The sequence below is a fragment of the Hyperolius riggenbachi genome, chromosome 6, assembly GCF_040937935.1.
Source record: "Hyperolius riggenbachi isolate aHypRig1 chromosome 6, aHypRig1.pri, whole genome shotgun sequence".
NCBI classification, from domain to species: domain Eukaryota; kingdom Metazoa; phylum Chordata; class Amphibia; order Anura; family Hyperoliidae; genus Hyperolius; species Hyperolius riggenbachi.
Genome location: NC_090651.1, coordinates 66284214 through 66311831, shown reverse-complemented (window position 1 = coordinate 66311831; position 27618 = coordinate 66284214). Strand labels below are relative to the sequence as shown.

At 45.8% G+C, this 27618-nt stretch overlaps 1 protein-coding gene across 1 annotated transcript; it reads right to left on the bottom strand.

Annotated features, from left to right (window-relative positions):
* Positions 1-855: 855 nt before the first annotated feature.
* Positions 856-12792, bottom strand: LOC137522046 (pneumococcal serine-rich repeat protein-like). Its single transcript, XM_068242066.1, has one exon. It carries the CDS (start codon positions 12790-12792, stop codon positions 856-858), a length of 11937 nt encoding a protein of 3978 aa, XP_068098167.1.
* Positions 12793-27618: the final 14826 nt, after the last annotated feature.

Below are 27618 nucleotides of genomic sequence, written 5' to 3'. Positions count from 1 at the left end.
CACCAGAACAGCCAATCAGTAAATCCCACTATCAAACTAACCAATCATTGTAGTCTCACCTTATGCGGACCTGATGGGTGACTGTGTTTCTGGTTCTGCTATTGGAGAATTCAAACAGTGCATTCCCCGCCTCACCCATCTCACCAACTGTCGTCGCATAAGCATGCGATTAGAGAATCCCTGACTGACCAAGCGGTAGCCTATCATTTTCAGCAGGCCCAACATCATGTTAGTCAACTTAGATTTATGATCATTGAACAAGTTGGCCCATTGAGGAGAGGGGGTGATAGAGTTAGGAAATTGTTATATAGAGAAGCATTTTGGATCAAAAAGCTGGACACAATGGAACCGAGGGGTCTTAATAGAGAATTTGATTTATTACCTTTTATTTGATTATTTGACTACTTTTCAGTGGTCAGATAGCAAACAAACAAAATTAGCAGGGGATCACATACATCTTTCCCTTAGTATAAACAGCTTAGTTCCCCAGATACTAGAATTAAGTATCTATGTGCCATCTCCAGATAGAAGGATAATGCAGTTACCTGCCTCCAGATACAACAAATAACATGCTGTGTGCCCCACCCCTAATCCAGAATTAAGTAGCCATTTGCCTCCAGGATGACAGAATAAAGTAGCCATGTTTCCCGTAGATAAAATAATTGGATAGCCATATCCCTTGATACACAATAATTAAGTAGCTGTGTGGCCTTCAAATGCCAGATTTAAATATCCATGTGTCCCCCAGATACAAAATACAGGTAGCCATTTGTCCCCTTAAACCACAACTAACAGGTACCTGAGTGAAAGGTGGCAGGATGAGATTAGCACATGAACATATAGCATGTATGCTACTTAGAACTTGCCTTCAGTGGTAGTTGTAGAGCTGGTGGATGGAGCAGTTGTGATTGTAGAGCTGGTGGTTGTAGGACTGGTAGATAAAGAAATGGTAGATATGGAGCTGGCAAAGTAGGCAGCAGTGCTTGCAGAGCTGGAGGCTGGAGCAATTGTGGTCATAGGACTGTTAGATGGAGAAATGATAGATATAGAACTGATACTGGGAGCAATGGTAGATGTTGAGCTAGCGGTTGGAGAAGTGTTGGATGTAGAAGTGGTGGTTGGAGCACTGGCGGATGTAGGACTTTTAGATACAGAAGTAATAGATATTGAGCTTGTAGTGGGAAAAGTAGTTGATATTGAGTTTGAGGTTGGAGCAGTCATTGTTGTAGGGCTGGTTAATGGTGAAATGGTAGATTTAGAATTCAATCTGGAAACAGTGGTAGATGTAGAACTGGCAGTCAGAGCAGTGGTAGTTGTAGAGAAGGTGGTTAGAACAGTGGTAGTGGAAGCTGTATTGGATGTAGAGGTGAAGGATGCATGGTTGGTAGAGGGAGAAGTGGTAGATGTAGAGCTGGTGGTGGGAGCAGTGGTAGTTGTAGCAGAGCTGGTGGGAGGAGTAATGATAGTTATAGGGGAGGTAGATAGAGATGCGGTAGATGTAGAGCTGGTGGTTGGAACAGTGGTAGTGGAAGCAGTGTTGGATGTAGAGGTGGTGAATGCAGGGCTAGTAGAGGGAGCAGTGGTAGATGTAGAGCTGGTGGTAGGTGCAGTGGTGGTTGTAGAACTGGTGGGTCGAGTAGTAGAGGTTGTAGGGGTGGTAGATAGAGAAGCGGTAGATGCAGAGCTGGTAGTGGGAGCAGTGGTGGTTATATAGCTGGTGGTTGGAGCATTGGTAGTGGAAGCAGTGTTGGATGTAGAGGTGGTGGATGCAGGGCTGGTAGATGGAGAAATGGTAGATGTAGAGCTGGTGGTAGGTGCAGTGGTGGTTATAGAGCTGGTGGGTGGAGTAGTGAAGGTTATAGGGGTGGTGGATATAGAAGCGGTAGATGTAGAGCTAGTTGTGGGAGCAGTGGTGGGTATAGAGCTGGTGGTTGGAGTAGTGGTAGTGGAAGCAGTGTTGGATGTAGAGGTGGTGGATGCAGGGCTGGTAAAGGGAGACGTGGTAGATGTAGAGCTGGTGGTAGGTGCAGAGGTGGTTGTAGAGCTGGTGGGTGAAGTAGTGGAGGTTATAGGAGTGGTAGATAGAGAAGTGGTAGATGTAGAGCTGGCAGTGAGAGCAGTGGTGGTTGTAGAGCTGGTGGTTGGAACAGTGGTAGTGGAAGCAGTATTGGATGTAGAGGTGAAGGATGCATGGTTGGTAGAGGGAGAAGTGGTAGATGTAGAGCTGGTGGTGGGAGCAGTGGTATTTGTAGAGCTGGTGGGCGAAGTAATGATAGTTATAGGGGTGGTAGATAGAGATGCTGTAGATGTAGAGCTGGTGGTTGGAACAGTGGTAGCGGAAGCAGTGTTGGATGTAGAGGTAGTGGATGCAGGGCTAGTAGAGGGAGCAGTGGTAGATGTAGAGCTGGTGGTAGGCGCAGTGGTGGTTGTAGAACTGGAGGGTGGAGTAGTGAAGGTTATAGGGGTGGTAGATAGAGAACCGGACGATATGGAGCTGGCAGTGGGAGCAGTGGTGGTTATATAGCTGGTGGTTGGAGCATTGGTAGTGGAAGCAGTGTTGGATGTAGAGGTGGTGGATGCAGGGCTGGTAGATGGAGAAATGGTAGATGTAGAGCTGGTGGTAGGTGCAGTGGTGGTTATAGAGCTGGTGGATGGAGAAGTAAAGGTTATAGGGGTGATGGATATAGAAGCGGTAGATATAGAGCTAGTTGTGGGAGCAGTGGTGGGTATAGAGCTGGTGGTTGGAGTAGTGGTAGTGGAAGCAGTGTTGGATGTAGAGGTGGTGAATGCAGGGCTGGTAAAGGGAGAAGTGGTAGATGTAGAGCTGGTGGTAGGTGCAGAGGTGGTTGTAGAGCTGGTGGGTGGAGTAGTGGAGGTTATAGGGGTGGTAGATAGAGAAGCGGTAGATGTAGAGCTGGCAGTGAGAGCAGTGGTGGTTGTAGAGCTGGTGGTTAAATCAGTGGTAGTGGAAGCAGTGCTGGATGTAGAGGTGGTGGATGCAAGGCTGGTAGAGGGAGAAGTGGTAGATGTAGAGCTGGTGGTAAAAACAGTGGTGGTTGTAGAGCTGGTGGGTAGGGTAGTGGAAGTTATAAGGGTGGTAGATAGAGAAGCGGTAGATGTAGAGCTAGAAGTGAGAGCAGTGGTGGATATAAAACTGGTGGTTGGAGCATTGGTAGTGGAAGCAGTGTTGGATGTAGGGGGGGTGGTTTCAGGGCTGGCAGAGGGAGAAGTGGTAGATGTAGAGCTGGTGGTAGAAGCAGTGGTGGTTGTAGAGGTGGTGGGTGAAGTAGTGGAGGTTATAGGGGTAATAGATAGAGAAGCAGTAGATGTAGAGCTCGTAGTGGGAGCTGTTGAACTAGTGGGTGGATTAGCGGAGGTAATAGGGGTGGTAAATATAGAACTGGTATATGTAGAGCTGGCAGTCAAAGTGGTGGTGGTTGTAGAGCTGGTAGTTGGAGAAATGATAGTAGACGCAGTGTTAGATGCAGATGAAGAGGTTGCAGGGCTGGTAGAGGGAGAAGTGGCAGATGTAGAGCTGGTGGTAGGCACAGAGGTGGTTGTAGAGCTGGTGGGTGGAGTAGTGGAAGTTATCTGGGTGATAGATATAGAAGCGGTAGATGTAGAGCTGGTAGAGGGAGAAGTGGTAGATGTAGAGCTGGTGGTAGGTGCAGTGGTGGTTGTAGAGCTGGTGGGTGAAGTAGTGGAGGTTATAGGGCTGGTAGATAGAGAACCGGACGATATAGAGCTGGCAGTGGGAGCCGTGGTAGTTATAGAGCTGGTGGTTGGAGCATTGGTAGTGGAAGCAGTGTTGGATGTAGAGGGGGTGGTTTCAGGGCTGGTAGAGGGAGAAGTGGTAGATGTAGAGCTGGTGGTAGGTACAGTGGTGGTTGTAGAGCTGGTGGGTGGAGTAGTGATGATTTTAGGGGTGGTAGATAGAGATGCAGTAGATATAGAGCTGGTAGTGGGAGCAGTGGTGGTTGTAGAGCTGGTGGTTGGAGCTTTGGTAGTGGAAGCAGTGTTAAATGCAGAAGTGGTGGATGCAGGGCTGGTAGAGGGAGCAGTGGTAGCTGTAGAGCTGGTGGTAGGTGCAGTGGTGGTTGTAGAGCTGGTGGATAAAGTAGTGGAGGTTATAGAGGCGGTAGATAGAGCAGCGGTAAATGTAGAGCTGGTAGTGGGAGAAGTGGTGGTTATAGAGCTGGTGGTTAAAGCAGTGGTAGTGAAAGGAGTGTTGGATGTAGAGGTGGTAGATGCATGGCTGGTAGAGGAAGAAGTGATAGATGTAGAGCTGGTGGGTGGAGTAGTGGAGGTTATAGGGGTGGTAGATAGGGAAGCGGACGATATAGAGCTGGCAGTGGGAGCAGTGGTGGTTATCGAGCTGGTGGTTGGAGTAGTGGTAGTGAAAGCAGTGTTGGATGTAGAGGTGGTGGATGCAGGGCTGGTAAAAGGAGAAGTGGTAGATGTAGAGGTGGTGGCGGGTGCAGTGGTGGTTGTAAAACTGGTGGGTGGAGTAGTGAAGGTTATAGGGGTGGTGGATATAGAAGCAGTAGATGAAGAGCTGGTTGTGGGAGCAATGGGGGTACTAGCACTAATGTTTAGAGCAGTGGTAGTGGAAGCAGTGTTGGATGTGGACACAGTGGATGCAGGGCTGGTTAATGGAGAAGTGGTAGATGTAGAGCTGGTGGTAGGTAGAGTTGTGGCTGAAGAACTGGTGGGTGGAGTAGCGGAGGAAATAGGGGTGGTAAATATAGAAGTGGTCGATGTAGAGCTGGCAGTCAGAGTGTTGGTGGTTGTAGAGCTGGTCGTTGGATAAATGGTTAGATGCATGTTAGATGCAGATGGAGGGGTTGCAGGGCTGGTAGAGGCAGATGTAGAGCTGGTGGTAGGCACAGAGGTGGTTGTAGAGCTGGTGGGTGGAGTATTGGAAGTTATCTGGGTGATAGATATAGAAGCGGTAGATGTAGAACTGGTAGAGGGAGAAGTGGTAGAAGTAGAGTTGGTGGCAATTGCAGTGGTGGTTGTAGAGCTGGTGGGTGGAGTAGTGGTGGTTATAGGGGTGGTAGATAGAGATGCGGTAGATGTAGAGCTGGTAGTGGGAGCAGTGGTTGTTTTAGAGCTGGTGGTTGGAGCAGTGGTAGTGGAAGCAGTGTTGGATGTAGAGGTGATAGATGCAGGGCTAGTAGAGGGAGCAGTGGTAGATGTAGAGCTGGTGGTAGGTACAGTGGTGGTTATAGAGCTGGTGGGTGGAGTAGTGGGGGTTATAGGGGTGGTAGATAGAGAACCGGACGATATGGAGCTGGCAGTGGGAGCAGTGGTGGTTATCAAGCTGGTGGTTGGAACAGTGGTAGTGGAAGCAGTGTTGGATTTAGAGGTGGTGGATGCAGGGCTGGTAAAGGGAGAAGTGGTAGATGTAGAGCTGGTGGTAGGTGCAGTGGTGGTTGTAGAGCTGGTGGGTGAAGTAGTGGAGGTTATAGGGCTGGTAGATAGAGAACCAGACGATATAGAGCTGGCAGTGGGAGCCGTGGTAGTTATAGAGCTGGTGGTTGGAGCATTGGTAGTGGAAGCAGTGTTGGATGTAGAGGTGGTGGATGCAGGGCTGTTAGAGGGAGAAATGGTAGATGTAGAGCTGGTGGTAGAAGCAGTGGTGGTTATAGAGCTGGTGGGTGAAGTAGTGGAGGTTATAGGGGTGGTAGATGGAGAAACAGTAGATGTGGAGCTGGTAGTGGGAGCAGTGGTGGTTGTAGAGCTGGTCACTACAGCAGTGCTAGTGGAAGGAGTGTTGGATGTAGAGGTGGTGGATTCAGGGCTGGTAGAGGGAGAAGTGGTAGATGTAGATCTGGTGGTGGGAGCAGTGGTGGTTGTAGAGCTGGTGGTTGGAGTAGTGAAGGTTATAGGGGTGGTGGATATAGAAGCGGAAGATGAAGAGCTGGTTGTTGGAGCAATGGGGGTACTAGCGCTTGGGGTTGGAGCAGTGATAGTGGAAGCAGTGTTGGATATAGATGCGGTGGATGCAAGGCTGGTTGATGGAGAAGTGGTAGATGTAGAGCTGGTGGTAGGTAGAGTTGTGGCTGTAGAACTGGTGGGTGGAGTAGCAGAGGTAATAGGGGTGGTAAATATAGAAGTGGTCGATGTAGAGCTGGCAGTCAAAGCGGTGGTAGTTGTAGAGGTGGTAGTTGGAGAAATGGTAGTAGACGCAGTGTTAGATGCAGATGGAGTGGTTGCAGGGCTGGTAGAGGGAGAAGTGGTAGATGTAGAGCTGGTGGTAGGCACAGAGGTGGTTGTAGAGCTGGTGGGTGGAGTAGTGGAAGTTATCTGGGTGATAGAAATATAGGCAGTAAATGTAGAGCTGGTAGAGGGAGCAGTGATGGTTGTAGAGCTGGTGGGTGGAGTACTGGAGGTTATAGGGGTGGTAGATAGAGATGCGGTAGATGTAGAGCCAGTAGTGGGAGGAGCAGTGGTGGTTGTAGAGCTGGTGGGTGGAGTAGGGATGATTATAGGGGTGGTAAATAGAGATGCAGTAGATATAGAGCTGGTAGTGGGAGCAGTGGTGGTTGTAGAGCTGGTGGTTGGAGCATTGGTAGTGGAAGCAGTGTTGAATGCAGAAGTGGTGGATTCAGGGCTGGTAAAGGGAGGCGTGGTAGCTGTAGAGCTGGTGGTAGGTGCAGTGGTGGTTGTAGAGCTGGTGGATGAAGTAGTGGAGGTTATAGAGGTGGTAGATAGAGCAGTGATAGATGTAGAGCTGGTAGTATGAGAAGTGGTGGTTGTAGAGCTGGTGGTTAAAGCAGTGGTAGTGGAAGGAGTGTTGAATGTAGAGGTGGTAGATGCATGGCTGGTAGCGGGAGAAGTGATAGATGTAGAGCTGGAGGTAGGTACAGTGGTGGTTATAGAGCTGGTGGGTGGAGTAGTGGAGGTTATAGGGTTAGTAGATAGAGAATCGGATGATATAGAGCTGGCAGTGGGAGCAGTGGTGGTTATAGAGCTGGTGGTTGGAGTAGTGGTAGTAGAAGCAGTGTTGTTGGATGTAGAGGTGGTGGATGCAGGGCTGGCAAAGGGAAAAGTGGTAGATGTAGAGGTGGTGGTAGGTGCAGTGGTGGTTGTAGAGCTGGTGGGTGAAGTAGTGGAGGTCATAGGGGTGGTAGATAGAGAAGCAGTAGATGTGGAGCTGGTAGTGGGAGCAGTGGTGGTTGTAGAGCTGGTAGGTAAAGCAGTGGTAGTTGAAGGAGTGTTGGAAGTAGAGGTGGTGGATGCAAGGCTGGTAGAGGGAGAAGTGGTAGATGTAGAGCTGGTCGTGGGAGCAGTGGTGGTTGTAGAACTGGTGGGTGGAGTAGTGAAGGTTATAGGGGTGGTGGATATAGAAGCGGTAGATGAAGAGCTGGTTGTGGGAGCAATGGGTGTACTAGCGCTAGTGTTTGGAGCAGCGGTAGTGGAAGCAGTGTTGGATGTAGACGCAGAAGATGCAGGGCTGGTTGATGGAGAAGTGGTAGATGTAGAGCTGGTGGTAGGTAGAGTTGTGGCTGTAGAACTGGTGGGTGGAGTAGCGGAGGTAATAGGGGTGGTAAATATAGAACCGGTAGATGTAGAGCTAGCAGTCAGAGCGGTGGTGGTTGTAGACCTGGTAGTTGGAGAAATGGTAGTAGACACAGTGTTCGATGCAGATGGAGGGGTTGCAGGGCTGGTAGAGGGAGAAGTGGCAGATGTAGAGCTGATGGTAGGCACAGAGGTGGTTGTAGAGCTGGTGGGTGGAGTATTGGAAGTTATCTGGGTGATAGATATAGAAGCGGTAGATGTAGAGCTGGTAGAGGGAGCAGTCGTAGATGTAGAGCTGGTGGTAGGTGCAGTGGTGGTTGTAGAGCTGGTGGGTGGAGTAGTGGAGGTTATAGGGGTGGTAGATAGAGATGCAGTAGATGTAGAGCTGGTAGTGGGAGCCGTGGTGGTTGTAGAGCTGGTGGTTGGAATAGTGGTAGTGGAAGCAGTGTTAGATGAAGAGGTGGTGGATGCTGGGCTGGTAAAGGGAGAAGTGGTAGATGTAAAGGTGGTGGTAAGTGTAGTGGTGGTGGTAAATGCAGTGGTGGTTGCAGAGCTGGTGAGTGAAGTAGTGGAGGTTATAGGGGTGGTAGATAGAGAAGCAGTAGATGTGGAGCTGGTAGTGGGAGCAGTGGTGGTTGTAGAGCTGGTGGGTACAGCAGTGGTAGTGGAAGAAGTGTTGGATGTAGAGGTGGTGGATGCAGGGCTGGTAGAGGGAGAATTGGTAGATGTAGAGCTGGTCATGGGAGCAGTGGTGGTTGTTGAACTGGTGGGTGGAGTAGTGAAGGTTATAGGGGTGGTGGATATAGAAACTGTAGATGAAGAGCTGGTTGTGGGAGCAATGGGGGTACTAGCGCTAGGGTTTGGAGCATCGGTAGTGGAAGCAGTGTTAGATGTAGACGCATTGGATGCAGGGCTGTTTGATGGAGAAGTGGTAGATGTAGAGCTGGTGGTAGGTAGAGTTGTGGCTCTAGAACTGGGGGGTGGAATAGCGGAGGTAATAGGGGTGGTAAATATAGAACCAGTAGATATAGAGCCAGGAATTAGAGCGGTGGTGGTTGTAGAGCTGGTCGTTGGAGAAATGGTAGTAGACGCAATGTTTGATGCAGATGGAGGGGTTGCAGGGCTGGTAGAGGGAGAAGTGGCAGATGTAGAGCTGGTGGTAGGCACAGAGGTGGTTGTAGAGCTGGTGGGTGGAGTATTGGAAGTTATCTGGGTGATAGATAGAGAAGCGGTAGATGTAGAGCTGGTAGAGGGAGAAGTGGTAGATGTAGAGTTGGTGGTAGGTGCAATGGTGGTTGTAGAGCTGGTGGGTGGAGTAGTGGAGGTTATAGGGGTGGTAGATAGAGAAGCAGTAGATGTGGAGCTGGTAGTGGGAGCAGTGGTGGTTGTAGAGCTGGTGGGTAAAGCAGTGGTAGTGGAAGGAGTGTTGGATGTAGAGGTGGTGGATGCAGGGCTGGTAGAGGGAGCAGTGGTAGATGTAGAGCTGGTGGTAGGAGCAGTCGTGGTTGTAGAGCTGGTGGGTGGAGTAGTGGAGGTTATAGGGGTAGTAGATAGAGAACCGGACGATATAGAGCTGGCAGTGGGAGCAGTGGTGGTTATCGAGCTGGTGGTTGGAGTAGTGGTAGTGAAAGCAGTGTTGGATTTAGAGGTGGTGGATGCAGGGCTGGTAAAGGGAGAAGTGGTATATGTAGAGCTGGTGGTAGAAGCAGTGGTGGTTGTAGAGCTGGTGGGTGAAGTAGTGGAGGTTATAGGGGTGGTAGATAGAGAAGCAGTAGATGTGGAGCTGGTAGTGGGAGCCGTGGTGGTTGTAGAACTGGTGGGTACAGCAGTGCTAGTGGAAGGAGTAATGGATGTGGAGGATGCAGGGCTGGTAGAGGGAGAAGTGGTGGGTATAGAGCTGGTGGTTGGAGTAGTGGTAGTGGAAGCAGTGTTGGATGTAGAGGTGGTGGATGCAGGGCTGGTAAAGGGAGAAGTGGTATATGTAGAGCTGGTGGTAGAAGCAGTGGTGGTTGTAGAGCTGGTGGGTGAAGTAGTGGAGGTTATAGGGGTGGTAGATAGAGAAGCAGTAGATGTGGAGCTGGTAGTGGGAGCAGTGGTGGTTGTAGAGCTGGTGGGTACAGCAGTGCTAGTGGAAGGAGTAATGGATGTGGAGGATGCAGGGCTGTTAGAGGGAGAAGTGGTGGGTATAGAGCTGGTGGTTGGAGTAGTGGAAGCAGTGTTGGATGTAGAGGTGGTGGATGCAGGGCTGGTATAGGGAGAAGTGGTATATGTAGAGCTGGTGGTAGAAGCAGTGGTGGTTGTAGAGCTGGTGGGTGAAGTAGTGGAGGTTATAGGGGTGGTAGATAGAGAAGCAGTAGATGTGGAGCTGGTAGTGGGAGCAATGGTGGTTGTAGAGCTGGTGGGTACAGCAGTGCTAGTGGAAGGAGTAATGGATGTGGAGGATGCAGGGCTGGCAGGGGGAGAAGTGGTGGGTATAGAGCTGGTGGTTGGAGTAGTGGTAGTGGAAGCAGTGTTGGATGTAGAGGTGGTGGATGCAGGGCTGGTAAAGGGAGAAGTGGTAGATGTAGAGCTGGTGGTGGGAGCAGTGATGGTTGTAGAACTGGTGGTTGGAGTAGTGAAGGTTATAGGGGTGGTGGATATAGAAGCGGTAGATGAAAAGCTGGTTGTGGGAGCAATGGTGGTACTAGCGCTGTCGGTTGGAGCAGTGGTAGTGGGAGCAGTGTTGGATATAGATGCGGTGGATGCAGGGCCGGTTGATGGAGAAGTGGTAGATGTAGAGCTGGTGGTAGGTGCAGCGGTGGTTGTAGAGCTGGTGGGTGGAGTAGTGGAGGCTATAGGGGTGGTAGATAGAGATGTGGTAGATGTGGAGCTGGTAGTGGGAGCAGTGGTGGTTGTAGAGCTGGTGGTTGGAGCAGTGGTGGTTGTAGAGTTGGTGGGTGGAGTAGTGGAAGTTATTGGGGTGGTAGATAGAGATGCGGTAGATGTAGAGCTGGTAGTGGGAGCAGTGGTGGTTGTAGAGCTGGTGGTTGGAGCATTGGTAGCAGAAGCAGTGTTGGACATAGAGGTGGTGAATGCAGGGTTGGTAGAGGGAGCAGTGGTAGATGTAGAGCTGGTGGTAGGTGCAGTGGTGGTTGTAGAGCTGGTGGATGGAGTAGTGGAGGTTATAGGGGTTGTAGATAGAGAAGCGGTAAATGTAGAGCTTGTAGTGGGAGCAGTTGTGGTTATAGAGCTGGTGGTTGGAGCAGTGGTATTGGAAGCAGTGTTGGATTTAGAGGTGGTGGATGCAGGGCTGGTAGATGGAAAAGTGGTGGATGTAGAGCGAGTGAAAGGGGCAGTGTTGGTTGTAGAACTGGTGGGTGGAGTAGTGAAGATTATAGGGATAGTAGATAGAGAAGCGGTAGATGTAGAGCTGGTAGTGGGAGCCGTGGTGGTAATAGCGCTGGGGGTTGGAGCAGTGGTAGTGGAAGCAGTGTTGGACGTAGACGTGGTGGATGCAGGGCTGGTAGATGGAGATGTGGTAGATGTAGAGCTGGTGGTAGGTAGTGTTGTAGTTGTAGAACTGGTGGGTGGAGTAGCAGAAGTTATAGGGGTGGTAAATATAGAAGTGGTAGATGTAGAGCTGGCAGTCAGAGCGGTGGTGGTTGTAGAGCTGGTAGTTGGAGAAGTGGTAGCAGATGCAGTGTTAGATGCAGATGGAGTGGTTGCAGGGCTGGTAGAGGGAGAAGTGGTAGATGTCGAACTGGTGGTAGGCACAGAGGTGGTTGTAAAGCTGTTTGGTGGAGTAGTGGAAGTTATCTGGGTGATAGATATTGAAGCTGTAGATGTAGAGCTGGCAGTCAGAGTGGTGGTGGTTGTAGAGCTGGTAGTTGGAGAAGTGGTAGCAGATGCAGTGTTAGATGCAGATGGAGTGGTTGCAGGGCTGGTAGAGGGAGAAGTGGTAGATGTCGAGCTGGTGGTAGGCACAGAGGTGGTTGTAAAGCTGTTTGGTGGAGTAGTGGAAGTTATCTGGGTGATAGATATTGAAGCTGTAGATGTAGAGCTGGTAGAGGGAGCAGTGGTGGTTGTAGAGCTGGTGTTAGGAGCAGTGGTAGTGAAAGCAGTGGTGGATGTGGAGGTGGTGGATACAGGGATGGTAGAGGGAGCAGTGGTAAATGTAGAGCTGGTGGTAGGTGCATTGGTGGTTATAGGGGTAGTAGAGAGAGATGCGGTAGATGTAGAGGTGTAAGTGGGAGCAGTGGTGGTATTAGCACTAGGGGTTGGAATAGTGGTAGTGAAAGCAGTGTTTGATGCAAAGAGAGTGGTTGTAGAGCTGGTAGAGGGAGAAACAGTCGTTTTGGAGCTGGTAGTGGGAGCAGTGGTGGTTATAGAGTTGGTGGTAGGAGCAGTGGTAGTGGAAGCAGTGTTGAATGTAGAGGTGGTGGATGCAGTGCTGGTAGATTGAAAAGTGGTAGATGTAGAGTGAGTGGAAGGTGCAGTGTTGGTTGTAGAAGTGATGGGTGGAGTATTAAAGATTATAGGGATAGTAGATAGAGCAGCGGTAGATGTAAAGCTGGTAGTGGGAGCAGTGGTGGTTGTAGAGCTGGTGTTTGTAGAGCTGGGGGCTGGAGCACTGCTAGTGGAAGTAGTGTTGAATGCAGAGGTAGTTGATGCAGGGCTGGGAGAGGGAGCAGTGGTAGCTGTAGAGCTGCTGGTAGGTGCGATAATGGTTTTAGAGCTGGTGGGTGGAGTAGTAGAGGTTATAGGGGTGGTAGATAGAGAAGCGGTAGATATAGAGCTGGTAGTGGGAGCAGTGGTGGTACTAGAGCTGGTGGTTAAAGCAATGGTAGTGGAAGCAGTGTTGGATGCAGAGGTGGTCGATGCAGGGCTAGTAGAGGGAGCAGTGGTAGCTGTAGAGCTGGTGGTAGGACCAGTGGTGGTTGTAGAGCTGCTGGGTGGAGTAGTGGGGGTTATAGAGGTGGTAGATAGAGAAGCGGTAGATGTAGAGGTGGTAGTGGGAGCAGTGGTGGTGTAAGCTCTGGGGGTTGGAGCAGTGATAGTAAAAGTAGTGTTTGATGTAGAGGTGATGGATGATGAAGGGCTGGTAGAGGAAGATGTGGTAGATGTGGAGCTGGTAGTGGGAGCAGTGGTAGTTGTAGAGCTGGTGGTTGAAGCCATTGTGCCACTGGTAGATGGAGAAGTGGTAGATGTAGAGATTTTAGTGAGAACAATGTTGGTTGTAGAGCTTGTAGATGGAGCACTGCTAGATGCAGAACTTTTGTCAGCCTTCATACTGGTTGATGATGGTGAAGCACTTGTTGTTGATGCATTGTTTCCTGTTGTACCTATGGCATTTTCAAAAAATGGCACTGAGATGGTATTTTTCCATTATATGCTTTATCATTAATGTAATTAAAATGCCATTACTTTAAGCCTTTCAACAAGCAAGGGGTGTTTGTTTAAGGTGTGAAATGTTAACCTTGCAGCTAAAAATGTCTCGGTTTGATAATTGTGCAGATTTTTTTAAGATATTTTGTTCTTGTTTAAAACATTACACCAAGAAATATGGGAAAAACGAAATGTTGCCAAGAATTGCAACCCTGTCCCGACTTAGGTCTGCAATGACATACTACATAGTTAATTAAACGTGTATAAACACCCAGGGAAAGCTTGTTATGTTTTTAGTTTGAAGGGGTGATCAGGCATGCTAAAAGTCTAAGTCAAGTGAATGATGGGTTAACAATTCTAGATACAAGAATTAGGCAGCCATGTCCCCACACACAAGAATTAAAGGTTCCAGAAGGTACATGTGACATGATGAGATCAACATGTGAACATAACATATACTACCAATCCTGCTTAGAACTTGCCTGTGTTCTATTTTTTTTTTTTTTTGCATCCCTGGGTTAACAAACCATTGCCTTATCTGTCATACAATTTTGATGGCAAAATAGTGGTAAAAACTTAAATAAGTCATTATTTATCTGTGTGGTAGCTGAATGAACAGTCAGAATGTGTTATACCTAAAACATGAAACAAGAATATGGGAAAAATTATTTTAAGTCTTACAGGTACAACTATTTTTCTAATTAGGTTCAAGTTTATTTTCACTTCAGGTTAACTTTAAGTAGCCATGCACCCCCAGATACCAGAATTAAATAGTCATGTGCCCCCAGATACAATAATTGGATAGCTATGTGTCCTTGGATACAAGAAATATATAACCTTGTGCCCCCAGAATTAGTAGCCACATATTCCCTGGATACCAGAATTAAGAAACCACGTGCCCGCTTGATCCCAGAGTTAAGTAACCATGTGCCACCCAGATAAAAAAATTAGCCATATGCCCCCAGATACAAGAATTTAATACCCACAATCTCTGCAGACTTTGATGCTCCCTTTAAAAACAGGGCCCCCAGATATCCTTCACCGCAAGTGGAGTCCTTATAGTGGTATATTAGTACCTCTTCCACATTCTCGTAAAAAGTTAAAACTGAAAAAATAAAATATTGTAAATATTAATAAAAAATTACAGTAATCCCCTTTAAATTAAAGTATATTCTGGTGTATAAGACAACTTTTTAACCCTTGAAAATCCTCTGAAAAGTCAGGGGTCGTCTTATATGCCAGGTGTCATCGATGCCGGGTGATACGCCCTATCCTGTTACCGACTTTCAAATTTTGCTGCTGAGGACTGCAACGAAGCAGCACAGGCGAGTATGTGCGAGATCTGAGAGGCAGATAAGAAGTTACCGTATTTTCCGCCGTATAAGACGCTCCAGAATATAAGACGCACCCAGGTTTAGAGGGCAAAAAACAGGGAAAAAAATATGAACTAAACCTAGTGCGTCCATATTTCAGGAGCGTCTTGTACATGCCCTCCCCCAAATGGTGTCCTACTGTGTCCCTCATGTGTCCTCCTATGTCCCCATGTCTCCTCCCATATCCTCCATGTCTCCCCGTGTGTCCTCTATTCTTGCCCTGTCTACCCTAAGTGTCCTGTGGTCTCCCCCCTGTGTCCTGTGGTCTCCCCCCTGTGTCCTGTGGTCTCCCCCTGTGCCCTGTGGTCTCCCCCTGTGCCCTGTAATTGCCCCCCGTGTCCTGTGGTCTCCCCTGTGCCCTGTGGTCTCCCCCTGTGCCCTGTGGTTGCCCCCATGTCCTGTGGTTGCCCTCCTGTGCCCTGTAGTCTCCCCCTGTGTCCTCTGCCCCCCCCCCCCCAGTGCCCTGTGGTTGCTCCCCTGTGTCCTCTGGCCCCCCGTGCCCTGTGGCTGCCCCCCTGTGCCCTGTGGCTGCCCCCCTGTGCCCTGTGGTCACCCCCCTGTGTCCTCTGGTCTACCCCTGTGTCCTCTGGTCTCTCCCCTGTGCCCTGTGGTCTTCCCCTGTGCCCTGTGGTCTCCCCCTGTGCCCTGTGGTTGCCCTCCTGTGCCCTGTGGTCGCCCCCCCTGTATCCTCTGGTCCCCCCTGTGGTCACCCCCTGTGTCCTCTGGTCCCCCCCTGTGCCCTGTGGTTGCCCCCCTGTGCCCTGTGGCTGCCCCCCTGTGGTCTTCCCCCTGTGTCCTCTGGTCTCCCCCCTGTGACCTGTGGTCTTTCCCTGTGCCCTGTGGTCTCCCCCTGTGCCCTGTGGTTGCCCTCCTGTGTCTTGTATTGAGGTTGAGGGTGCAGTATTGGTGTTTAATGAGGATGCGGGTGGTGAAGTGCTAGGTTTTGAATTGGATGGTGCAGTAGTGGTGTTTAATGAGGACGTAGGTGGTGAAGTGCTAGGTGTTGAATTTGAGGGTGGAGTAGTGGTGTTTAATAAGGATGTAGGCAGTGAAGTGCTTGGTGTTGAATTGAATGGTACAGTATTGGTGTTTAAAGAGGATGAAGGTTTTGAAATGCTAGGTGTTGAATTGGATGGTGCAGTAGTGGTGTTTAAAAAGGATGTAGGTGGTGAAGTGCTTGGTTTAAAAATGGATGGTGTAGTAGTGGTGTTTAAAGTGGATGGAGGTGGTGAAGTGGAAGGTGCCGTAGAAGTGTTTAAAGATGACGTAGGTGGTGAAGTGCTAGGTGTTGAAGTGGATGATGTAGTAGTGGTGTTTAACCATTTTAGCCTTTTGGACAGGACTTTCACATCCAAAAGGCTGCTGCTGCGGTGCTGCGCGCTCCCAAACCTGATCGCGTGCACACGCTCCCGTGCCGCCCCCCGTCAGCCCAGAGATTAATGAATGACCATTGTTTCCATTCATTTATCTAAGTCCCCGGTAGAAAAACCAACGGCTTCTTTTCAGAGGCCGCAGTCTTTCTGAAAAAAAAAATCATGAGCCAGGTGAAACTCTGCCAAGGTGGCCAATAATGACTGTCTCTGTCAAGAATTTAGCATGTGTATAGCAGCCTCCAACCCACTCAGCCAGTTTTTGCCACTTACCCTGCCTGCCATGTCACTCCTATGTCTCTTCCCCCCCCTGCACAAAGCAGAACACATTGCTCACCTGCAAGTGAGCAATGCTTCTGCACAGCCTCAGCCCTGCAATGCTGTGATCCTCGTCGTGCAACATTCATTGTCAGTAACAGATAAATAAGAAACACCTAGAGCCCAATATAGTGTAGTATGTATTGGAAACTGTGGATAAACGCAAGTGTGAGATGAATATACTCAAAAAACTTGGGTTGCCTCTTCTTAGGCAACCACTGTAGATGCAGGTAAGGAGATTAGACCTGTCCTCACTCAGGATTAAGATGTCGCTCTCTGTAGATCAGAAAAGTAGGGGTAGGTCCCCCCTCCACCAGGGGTGGACACAGTATTATCGTAAGAGAACAGAGGCGCCAGCAGCATAAAAGGTAATACAAAATTTAAAATTTGCTGGGAGGCGGTGGTGGACTTACCTCCGGAAAGCAGACTCAAAATACTGTCTGAATTAAACAAATACATTTATTATTGGTACCCCAAAAGATGCAACGCGTTTCGCAGGCACAGCCCGCTTTATTAGGCAATAAGATAGGGGACAAACAGTAGCTCTTATCTTATTGCCTGATGAAGCGGGCTGTGCCTGCGAAACGCGTTGCATCTTTTGAGGTACCAATAATAAATTTAATTGTTTAATTCAGACAGTATTTTGAGTCTGCTTTCCGGAGGCAAGTCCACCACTGCCTCCCAGCAAATTTTAAAAATTGTATTACCTTTTATCCTGCTGGCGCCTCTGTTCTCTTACGATAATTGTCAGTAACAGAAACTACCCTAAGACAGCCCCCGCAGAAACAGACATTGCCCCATAACAGATCACAGTATCAGACAGCCTCACATATTATTTTCCCAGTATTGGTCAGTACCCCAAAATAAGCCTCCAATATCATTACCTATACCATATCACAGACTGGCAGTCACAGTAAACCATGACAAACCCTCCAGTATTCTACAGTACCCCATGACAGACCCAAGTATAAGAAATCAACCAATGATATCCACCTAAAAACAGTAAGCACCCCATAACAAACCCCAGTATAGCACCCTATGACAGCCTTCAGTAACATATAGTTACTTATCTGACCTAAAACATGCTGAAATTATGCCTGTGTGATCAGAGATACATAAGACTGGACATGGAGGCATAGTCCATCTATCCAAAAATTGGATAGAAGTGAACCTGAAGTGAAAATAATTGTATTTGTAGTTCTCATCCTAAATAGGACTTTCCTGGAATACCATAGTCTTGTTTTAATGTTAAAAGTTAAACATCTATATTTAAAGTTTTGACTGCTTCAGCTGAATGTTTATTTAGCTCTCATACAGATACAGGTTGAGTTCTTTGTACTCAGAAGTCTTTTTCTCAGCTACATGATTGCTTTATAACCAGGAGCGTAACTAGAAATCCCCTGCCCACCGCCTGCTGCCGCTGATCGATGCTGGAGGGGAGCACTGAGGGGAGAGCCCAAGGTGTGAGGGGGGGACTGTCCCCTCACCCCGCTGTGTGCCCATGCTTTCTCCTCATGCTGTGACCCCTCCAACCCCCCAAATCATCCCTCAGCGGGCCCTAGAGGGCCCCCCGGGCCTCTCCACGGATGCAGTGGCTGCAGCCCCTATTGTTACACCCCTGTTTATAACCATAGAATCCCTAGAATTTAACCCTTACAGTGTGCAAAAAGGAACACAGGTCATTTCTACCTAGGATTGGGATTGTATATACACATTTATCTCATCATTATCACCACCACTTACCACAAAGGAATAAAAAAACAGTCCATTCGTGGATCCTACCGGAACGGATCCTAACGAATGCGCATCCAATGTTAACCTAAGGATCCGTTCACATTAATCTGCTAGACTGGATCCGTTCTACACAATCTGCTATACGGACCGCAAATTTGGTTCTGCAGCAATTTTTGTGGGCAGTTGAGCCCAGCGGAAAGGAAATGGAAGCTGAAACGCTGCATTGGGGCAATGAGAAAATGCTAATGAAGAATAGGTCAGCAAAATCCACTTTGGTGATGGGGGTCTGGGGGGGATGTGGGGAAACAGAGCGGAAGAAGCTGAACGGAAACAGAGTGAAAATGGATCTGATTGACCGGTAATCAGATCAGTTTTCATGGATTCGTTTGCCACTTAATTGCCAGTGTGAATTGGGCCTGCGGTTTTTGCTGTGATATTTAATTGCTTTCTGCTCCGGATCTCTTTCCCCAGAATGGCTTTTCATAGCTAAGTGACCAATCACTTGTCCCCTAAGCTTACTTTTACTCCATTTGGGGTAAGGATCCTTTTGCAGATACCAAATTGCAGAGGTTTCGGTATTTGTGTACGGGATATTGGAGGAACTTTATTCAGATGGTAGTGTCAGAAAGCAAGTATTCTTATCTTAGTTGAAACCTTATGGAGCTGGCTGTTTAGAAGTGATCGTAATCAGCTAATAACGATTACGCACAATTTTGTGTAAATTTTCAAAGTTACATCTATACATGATTATGATTTGTAAATTCAATTGATTTTGTGTAATCATTCATAATTCTGCATAATTTCTGCGCAATTTCTTGTACCAACTTTAGCAGTGAATAGCAAAGCCCAAATACATGCTATTTCAAAGTCAAAAAATGTTTTTTAAACCCAGAATAAAGGAAAAACAATTTTCCTTAGCATTTTTAAAATTGATTTTCTCAAAAACTACAAGGGCTTATTGAAAATTATTTTTGACTTGTACCCACTTTTCTCCTTAACCTATGTAGCATTTTTGATGGCTATAGCATGTATGAGGGCTTTGGTATTAATTGCTAAATTTGGCACAAAATTACTCAAAAATTACTAGGAAAAATGCAGAATTTGTGCTCATTTAGTATAGGGCTAGTTTATATAGTATGTTTACGATCACTTTAGATTCTGATTGGGAGAATCACACATAAATCTGAAAACCCCAATGCACAAGGTCTTTTTAGGACAAGTACACAGAAGTGTGTCAAAATGATCAGTTATACCCCATGCATAAACTGATTGTCACCTGAACAAAATAGTTCCACGCCATAAGAAGTAGAAAGATGATAGAAAAGTAAAAAAGCCACCATTTGATGAGTATACATGAATGGAAAGAAGAAGACATTGAAACCTAAAACCATATATGTATTAAAAGTGAACAGGGGCGTAACTACAAATTATCAGGACCTCCAGCAAAACTTTGATGGGTCTTTCCCAAAGCCCACACCACCCTCTTCCCCCTCTGTCCCCCACAACCAAGAGGCCTTTCTGCCAGGACAACAACTGCTCAAAAGGGTCATCCCCTTTAGGGAAAGGCAGAAGAGAAAAAAGATGGACCTTCTTCTTTCTCTTCCTCTCCCTAGTCCTGGGTCTCACTGTTGGAGATGCTCCTCTTATAGTTACGCCTCTGTAAGGGAAGGAATAGGTGTTTTTACAGTCCTATGTTTATCAACAACCAAGAACCCAGAAGACTATTTTTCCACCACCCATACTCCATGAGCATTATGGCTACATGAAGAGCAGAAATCTCAAAAGGAACTTGAAACACCCCCTCCCTTTAAAAATACAGATTTTTCACTGAAGATTTCTAGCCTGCTTGTAGATTGTCTTTGTGGTGGTGGACCAACATTATATGCTGGGCCTCATAAACAGCTAGCTTTTACAATCATGGAAAAGCAATGATTTTTGTCTCATTTACACCTTTAGCACAGTTTTTGTGCTGCACACAGGTTTTCATCAGAAATTATTTAATGGAAGACAATTAATATTTCTGCAAATTTCACCAGCTAGTATGTATAAATTCCAAAAAAGATAGACAAGTCAGAATTCCAAGATTTTAACTTTTTGCAAGTCAGCCCCCTATGTAAATGCATGTAACAGAAATGCCATAATTAGAAATCTCTCTCGTGACCACAGTCATGTAACAACAGTAAATCTGTTCTCTGACTTCCAGGAAAGCTCTGGCACTATGGTGGTCTAGGCTAGGACACACCTCTATTAGGTGCAGCAGAAATGCCATTCCTAACCAAGGGAAAGCTTTATCAAACCAGTGCAAGCTAAATTGGAGCAGAATTGGTGCTGCAATAGACCAGATGTTCAGATCAAGGATTCTGATTGGCCATTCTAATCAACTGCTCCATTTCTGCAGTTTTTTGGCACTAGATTTTCTCTTATTTTTCTTGCACTGATTTTGATAAATCTGTCCTGCAGTCCAGAGAGGGAAAGTAGAAACAGCAGGACTATTGTCATGTGGCTGCTAGATTCAGTCTGAAAAACAATGTATTCAAAGGGGGCCTTCATTTATGGCATTTTGATTATATACCGTTACATTTTAGGTGCATACAGGCTGACAACTGCAAACGTAAACAAAATCTTGGAAACCCACTTTAAGTATATATCAAAACAAACATACATACAGTATATGCATTGATGACCAGCATTTGATTATGCAACAGAAGTATTTGAACACTACATTTCACTTCTGGTTAAAGTAGATTGGGAGTAGTGGATATTTCTGATCATCTTTTTTAATGAAATTTAAACGGTATAGGGTAGATTTTCAATTTCTTGATATTATTTTTATAGACCCAAACATTTTTTCAGTTTTCAAGTACTTCTTTTCATATTTGGGAAGCTATTTAACACAGGTGTGTGATAATTTGATCAGATTTTTGAAATGTTACAATCAGAACAATCTATTTTGATTCTCAAGGTGAAAAAAAAAATCAGAAAACTGTATTTTGTGTGGCCCCTTTAGTTTCTTAGCAGGCTAACGCTACAAAATAGCACCTCTCCAAGCAATTTTATTTTAATTGAAGTATAAGTATTTTTGCAGTACAATAACTGAGGATAAAGTTGGTATTCTTGTCTTGTTTGCTGTCTTTGGAAGGCAGCTCATAACGCGTACGTTAAAAAGGGGCGCTGGGAAAAAAGGGCGCGGGGTTTTAAACGAAAAGCATGGATAACGTTTAAAAATGTATTGTACTGTATTTCGTTTAAAATTAATGTTTTATAAAGTTATAAATCATTAAATAATGTGCATTAAATTGGCAATTGTAAAAACGTTAATCTTTTGTTTAAATAGTGAAACGTATAATAACGTTTAAAAAAAAATTACTAAGTAACCCTCCCTGTACCTACCCCTAACCCCTAGACCACCCTGTTGATGCCTAAACCTAAGACCCCCCTGTTGGTGCCTAAACCTAAGACCCCCCTGTTGGTGCCTAAACCTAAGACCCCCTGTTGGTGCCTAAACCTAAGACCCCCCTGTTGGTGCCTAAACCTAAGACCCCCCTGTTGGTGCCTAAACCTAAGACCCCCTGTTGGTGCCTAAACCTAAGACCCCCCTGTTGGTGCCTAAACCTAAGACCCCCCTGTTGGTGCCTAAACCTAAGACCCCCCTGTTGGTGCCTAAACCTAAGACCCCCCTGTTGGTGCCTAAACCTAACACCCCCCTGTTGGTGCCTAAACCTAAGACCCCCCTGTTGGTGCCTAAACCTAAGACCCCCCTGTTGGTGCCTAAACCTAAGACCCCCTGTTGGTGCCTAAACCTAAGACCCCCCTGTTGGTGCCTAAACCTAAGACCCCCCTGTTGGTGCCTAAACCTAAGACCCCCTGTTGGTGCCTAAACCTAAGACCCCCCTGTTGGTGCCTAAACCTAAGACCCCCCTGTTGGTGCCTAAACCTAAGACCCCCCTGTTGGTGCCTAAACCTAAGACCCCCCTGTTGGTGCCTAAACCTAACACCCCCCTGTTGGTGCCTAAACCTAAGACCCCCCTGGTGGTGCCTAAACCTAAGACCCCCCTGTGATAAGCATTAATAACGTTTGAAAAACATATTGTGCGTTTTTTTCGTTTAAAAATAATGTAAAAAAAAAATTGTACTGTTTTTGGTTTAAAAATAATGTTTGAAAAAATATTGTACTGTTTTTCGTTTAAAAATAATATTAAAAAAATTATAAATCATTAAATAATGTGTAATCATGAGAAGCAGTAATAAAACATTAAGTCTCCGGGCGCCGCTTTTAAAACGTTATTTTTCTCCGGCGCCCTTTTTTCCTATCGGGCGCCCATTAAACGATATTTATTATGAGAGTGAATGGCGGCGCCCGATTTGTCCACTAGCCTCCTGCGCCTGTTTTTACTGTTACCGCTCATAACAGGTCTGAAAGATGGACTGGTATGAAAGAAGACAACACTGCCTGTTTGGAGTACATGAACTGTATGGGGGAGAGGGGAGCTATGTCTGCTATCCCTGACATATTTCCTAGAACACAACTACATGTATTCCTTTGTGGTCATTGTCTTGAAGGGCCATAAACTGCAGTACATTTTGCAAATATTGAATGGTGGTTGTGAAAAGACATACAAACGTGTTAGTGTCAATAAACTTAATCTTGTAGATTGATTTTTTTCTGTTGTTGTTTCATTATGCTATGTCAGATATGCTAGGTCAAGGAAACCTGAGATGAGAAACATATGGAGGCTGCCATATTTATTTCCTTTTAATCTTTAAATCCTTCCTTTAAAACGCACATTGCCTGGGTTTCCTGCTGATCATCTGCTTCTAAAGCTACACACAAACGCACACGCATAGCTAAGTCAGATTAGGCGGCTGATAATGACCGCCCCTTAAGGTCAGACGTGTACAGCAGTCGCAAAACTGCCAACCCGCAAGCGATCCACCTGGCGAATCAACTTGGCCAAGGGACGGCCAACCTCATTGTGCACGCGGCCCCCCCTCCTTCTGCGTGACATTCCGTACGTACCGCTCCACCTTCCCTCCGCACCTCCATAGCAACAGAGCACAATGTCAGCTATACAACTGGCTTTGCATCTGTACAGCACAGCCCAGGGATGTTGCCTGAGGTGAAAGGACCCTGATCCCCGATGGGCGACATCAGTCAAAGTTGTGTATGCACTTAAATTATACATTTAGCCATAGACCTTGAACAAGCATACAGATCAGATGTCTATGACAAATATGACAAGATTAGCTGCAGGCTTGTTTCAGGTGTGTGATTCAGACACCACTGACCAGAAAGATCAGCAGGGCAGCCAGGCAACAGGTATTATTTAACGACCACCTAATTCAAAATTGCGGCAGGACAGCGGCTCTCTCATTCCTTTGCGATGCGAATCTGCATCGTCTCGCGAGGAACGAGATTTGACGGGTGCTTGCGCGAGCATGCTCTCCCGTCACTGCGCACAGGGGACCCCAGCAATCAGCCTGCCTGCCAGCGATCGGTGCTGGCAGGCTGTTAATCTGAGAAATTATTTATATAAATATTTATATAGTGCTGACATCTTACGCAGCACTATACAGAGCCCCTACCATAGTCATATGACTATATACACTGTATGTATCCTGCAGGAGTATGTATCTTAGTCTAGGGCCAAATTAGGGGGAAGCCAATTAACTTATCTGTATATGTTTTTGTGGGTTTTTTTTAAATGTAGGTATTTTTTTGTATAAATATTAAAAATAAAAAAATAGCAGCAGCAATCAAATTCCTCCAAAAGAAAATATTTGTGAGAAAAAAAGGACGTAAAATTAATTTGAGTGAAAAGTTGTATGATTAAAGTTGGGAAGTGCAGAATTGTAAACAAATGGCCTGGTCACTAAGGCAGTATAAACCTCTGGGGCTCAAGAGGTTAAAAGGAGATACATTTGGCAGCCTTTATATGTCTCTCATATCTCTTTTTAAAAACAAACTGTTTCCATACATAGTTTCAGCTGAGGCCCAACATGAACATGTGAGCAGCATCTGGTTAGTTGGTTTGTTATGATCCAGATACAGCTTCCTACACATCAATGTACAGCAATGAGATACTTTCTTATATTTACAATATATCTTGTACAGTGGGATGCGAAAGTATGGGCAACCTTGTTAATCGTCATGATTTTCCTGTATAAATCGTTGGTTGTTACAATAAAAAAATGTCAGTTAAATATATCATATAGAAGACGCACACAGTGATATTTAAGAAGTGAAATGAAGTTTATTGGATTTACAGAAAGTGTGCAATAATTGTTTAAACAAAATTAGGCAGGTGCATAAATTTGGGCACCACAAAAATGAAATGAAATCAATATTTAGTAGATCCTCCTTTTGCAGAAATTACGGCCTCTAAACGCTTCCTGTAGGTTCCAATGAGAGTCTGGATTCTGGGTGAAGCTATTTTGGACCATTCCTCTTTACAAAACATCTCTAGTTCATTCAGGTTTGATGGCTTCCGAGCATGGACAGCTCCCTTTAACTCACACCACAGATTTTCAATTATATTCAGGTCTGGGGACTTAGATGGCCATTCCAGAACGTTGTACTTGTCCCTCTGCATAAAGGCCTTAGTGGATTTTGAGCAGTGTTTAGGGTTGTTGTCTTGTTGAAAGATCCAGCCCCGGCGCAGCTTCAGCTTTGTCACTGATTCCTGGACATTGGTCTCCAGAATCTGCTGATACTGAGTGGAATCCATGAATCCCTCAACTTTGACAAGATTCCCAGTCCCTGCACTGGCCACACAGCCCCACAGCATGATGGAACCACCACCATATTTTTCTGTAGGAAGCTGGCTTATTCAAATGTGCTGGCTCGGTTTGTGCTGTGGGCGGAGAAAAAGATTCCTCTGCATACAGCATCTCCTTGTGTAAAGTGCACCGAATGGTTGAACGATGCACAGTGACTCCATCTGCAGCAAGATGGTGTTGTAGGTCTTTGGTGCTGGTCTGTGGAATGACTCTGACTGTTCTCACCATTTGTCGCTTCTGTTTATCCAAGATTTTTCTTGGTCTGCTACTTCAAACCTTAACTTGAACTGAGCCTGTGGTCTTCTATTTCCTCAATATGTTCCTAACTGTGGAAACAGACAGCTGAAATCTCTGAGACAGCTTTCTGTAACCTTCCCCTAAACCATGATGGTACACAAATTTTTGTCTTCAGGTCATTTGAGAGTTGTTTTGAGACCCCCATGTTGCTACTCTTCAAAGTACATTAAAAGAGGAGGGAAACATACAATTGACCCCCTTAAATACTCTTTCTCATAATTGGATTCACCTGTGTATGTAGGTCAGGGGTCACTGAGCTTACCAAGCCAATTTGAGCTCCAATTATTAGTTCTAAAGGTTTTGGAATCAATAAAATGACAAATTTACGCATCTGCCTAATTTTATTTAAACAATTATTGCGCACTTTCTGTAAATCGAATAAACTTCATTTCACTCCTCAAATATCACTGTGTGTCTCCTATATGATATATTTAACTGACATTTTTTATCGTAACAGCCATCGATTTATACAGGAAAATCATGATGATTAACAGCGTTGCCCAAACTTTCGCATCCCACTGTATATTAAGTTCAATTTAAACTACAAGGTTTTCACTTACTATGTGTTGTAACATTAGAAGACTTTGTTGTTGAACTCTGAGCTTCTGTCAGCGCACACAGCACTATATAGGAAAAATCAAATAAAAATACAATAGTTAGAAGATAGAAGACACACTGCATTTATGAATTTTATATTTTAACATATAGAAAAGATCAATGCATTGTTTACATTAGTTACAGTTTTTACAATTACTTGCATGCATTTGCTTTTGTAAGTGTCATTTTTCAATTGTTTCGTTGCCAGACTATAGGCGGGAAGTGGAAATATCTGAGGAATGGGACATCATGAAGAAAAAAAAGGAATTGTATGAAGCTAATCATTCTTTACGCATGTCATATACCCACTACCTACCAACAAGTACACAGCATTGAAATTGGAATTCACGGGGAATGGGACTTCACAGAGACAAAGTAAAGTTAAGTAATGCATAAAGGAAAACATACAAACAACTTTTATTTTTAAAAAGGTCAGTTCAGGTACAGGTTAAGCCTGAGGATGTGATGTTGTTTCTACTCTTAAAGAGAGTCTGAAGCCAGGATGAAAATAAAAAACGATACTTACCTAAGGAGAGGGAAGGCTCTGAGTCCTAATGAACCTTCCCGTTCTCCTCCCTGTGCCCGCGTTCCCCCGCAGACTCCCCCATTAGCAATCCACAAGCAATTTGGTCGTGGACTGCTCTCTTCCGGGTTGGTGAGACTTTGGCAACTTTCGGAAGCACTTAGGCTTCGTAAGATGGACCGCTCCATATTGTGCACTCGCGCGTGCGCGGTACAGAGCCGCCGTTCTATGGAAGCCCGAGCGCTTCAGAAGACTGCCGAAGTCTCCCGTGGTGGGAGATACAAACTGTGGAGCCTGCGGGGGAATGAGGACACTGGGAGGAGAATGGGAAGGCTCATTAGGACCCAGAGCCTTCCCTCACTTTAGGTGAGTATCTGTTTTTTATTTTCATCCTGGCTTCAGATTCACTTTAAACCAATTGTTTATTTAGCTAGATATCTCATATAGAACTAACAAGATACAATACAATACAATACAATAACATTTGTAAAGCGCTTTTCTCCCATAGGACTCAAAGCGCATAAGATGGCAAAACCACTTCTATCACCTTGGCTCTGTATTATTTATCTGGTTGTTATTTCTCTGGCCTTGCTGTATGGCCCAGTTTTTTTCAGTCGGTTTATGGTCAATTAACATACAGTTTCCCAAAAAATTTACTTATGCAAATCAAAATGTATTGCTCCATCAATGATGGTAAGCCTAAACCACCCTAGCCCAGAGGCAGCAATAGCCCAGATCTTTATATTGCCAGCAACCTGTTTCATGGTCGGGATAAAATTCTTCCAATGCTAAAAAGCAGTGTTTGTCTTATGGTAACTCATGTTGTGCTAATTGCGCAACACACACCAAGGAACTGTTGGAAGTACCAGTGACATTGCTGTGCAATTCCTGCACACAGAAATTTTACTGCCATTTAGTAAATACACACCAATAGTCTCCATGATTTCCCTTGTCAAGTGGGCACATTGGAACTCTCACCCCTAATCCTTAAAACATTCCTATGAATATGTAACAATATGTTATTCATCTTGATGGAATTATTTACCTGTCAGGAGAAGCCATAGGGCAGTGTACCTCTTCCATGTCATTCTGAGATCAGAGTCTCAGACTATGTCTCTTTCCTCCGCCAGTACCTGTTCAGACAAAGATAGTAACGATGGTTGTATTAGTTCTTTGTACAACCGGGAGGAAAACTATACATTATATAATAGTGAGTAATGCCTAAAGCTGTGGTATTTGCCAAACAAAACTGTAAGAACACTCAAGCAACATGTACACAGTATAGTAAAATACTATCATTATTTTTTTCTCTGATGACAGTACAACATCTCCATACTTCAGAGGTCCAAATCAACTGATGAAAGCTGACTCTGCTTGCTAGGAAAAAAGGTTATTTCCTTACCTGGTGCTCAGTGCCGAGCCCCTATGCTGGGTACTGTCATAGCACCAGTGCTATGCTGCACGCCCCGTGCAAAAGTAATACAGGGAACCAACAATCACTAGACCCCGAATTACATCTCCCCCCGAGTTGCTGCAACTCACAGGGGAAATAGTATTTAACTCTGCCGGGGATTTGAGTGGCAGCAGGGTGAGCCATTATTTTGCTACTTCTGCACCCAGCTTATCAGTGACACAGTAATACGTATGCAAAAAACTTCCTGCATTCTTTAACCACTAATTTTAAAACGTCCTGTTGGTCCTTCTTAACAGACCACAGGACGTCTTAAAACTTCCTAACCCA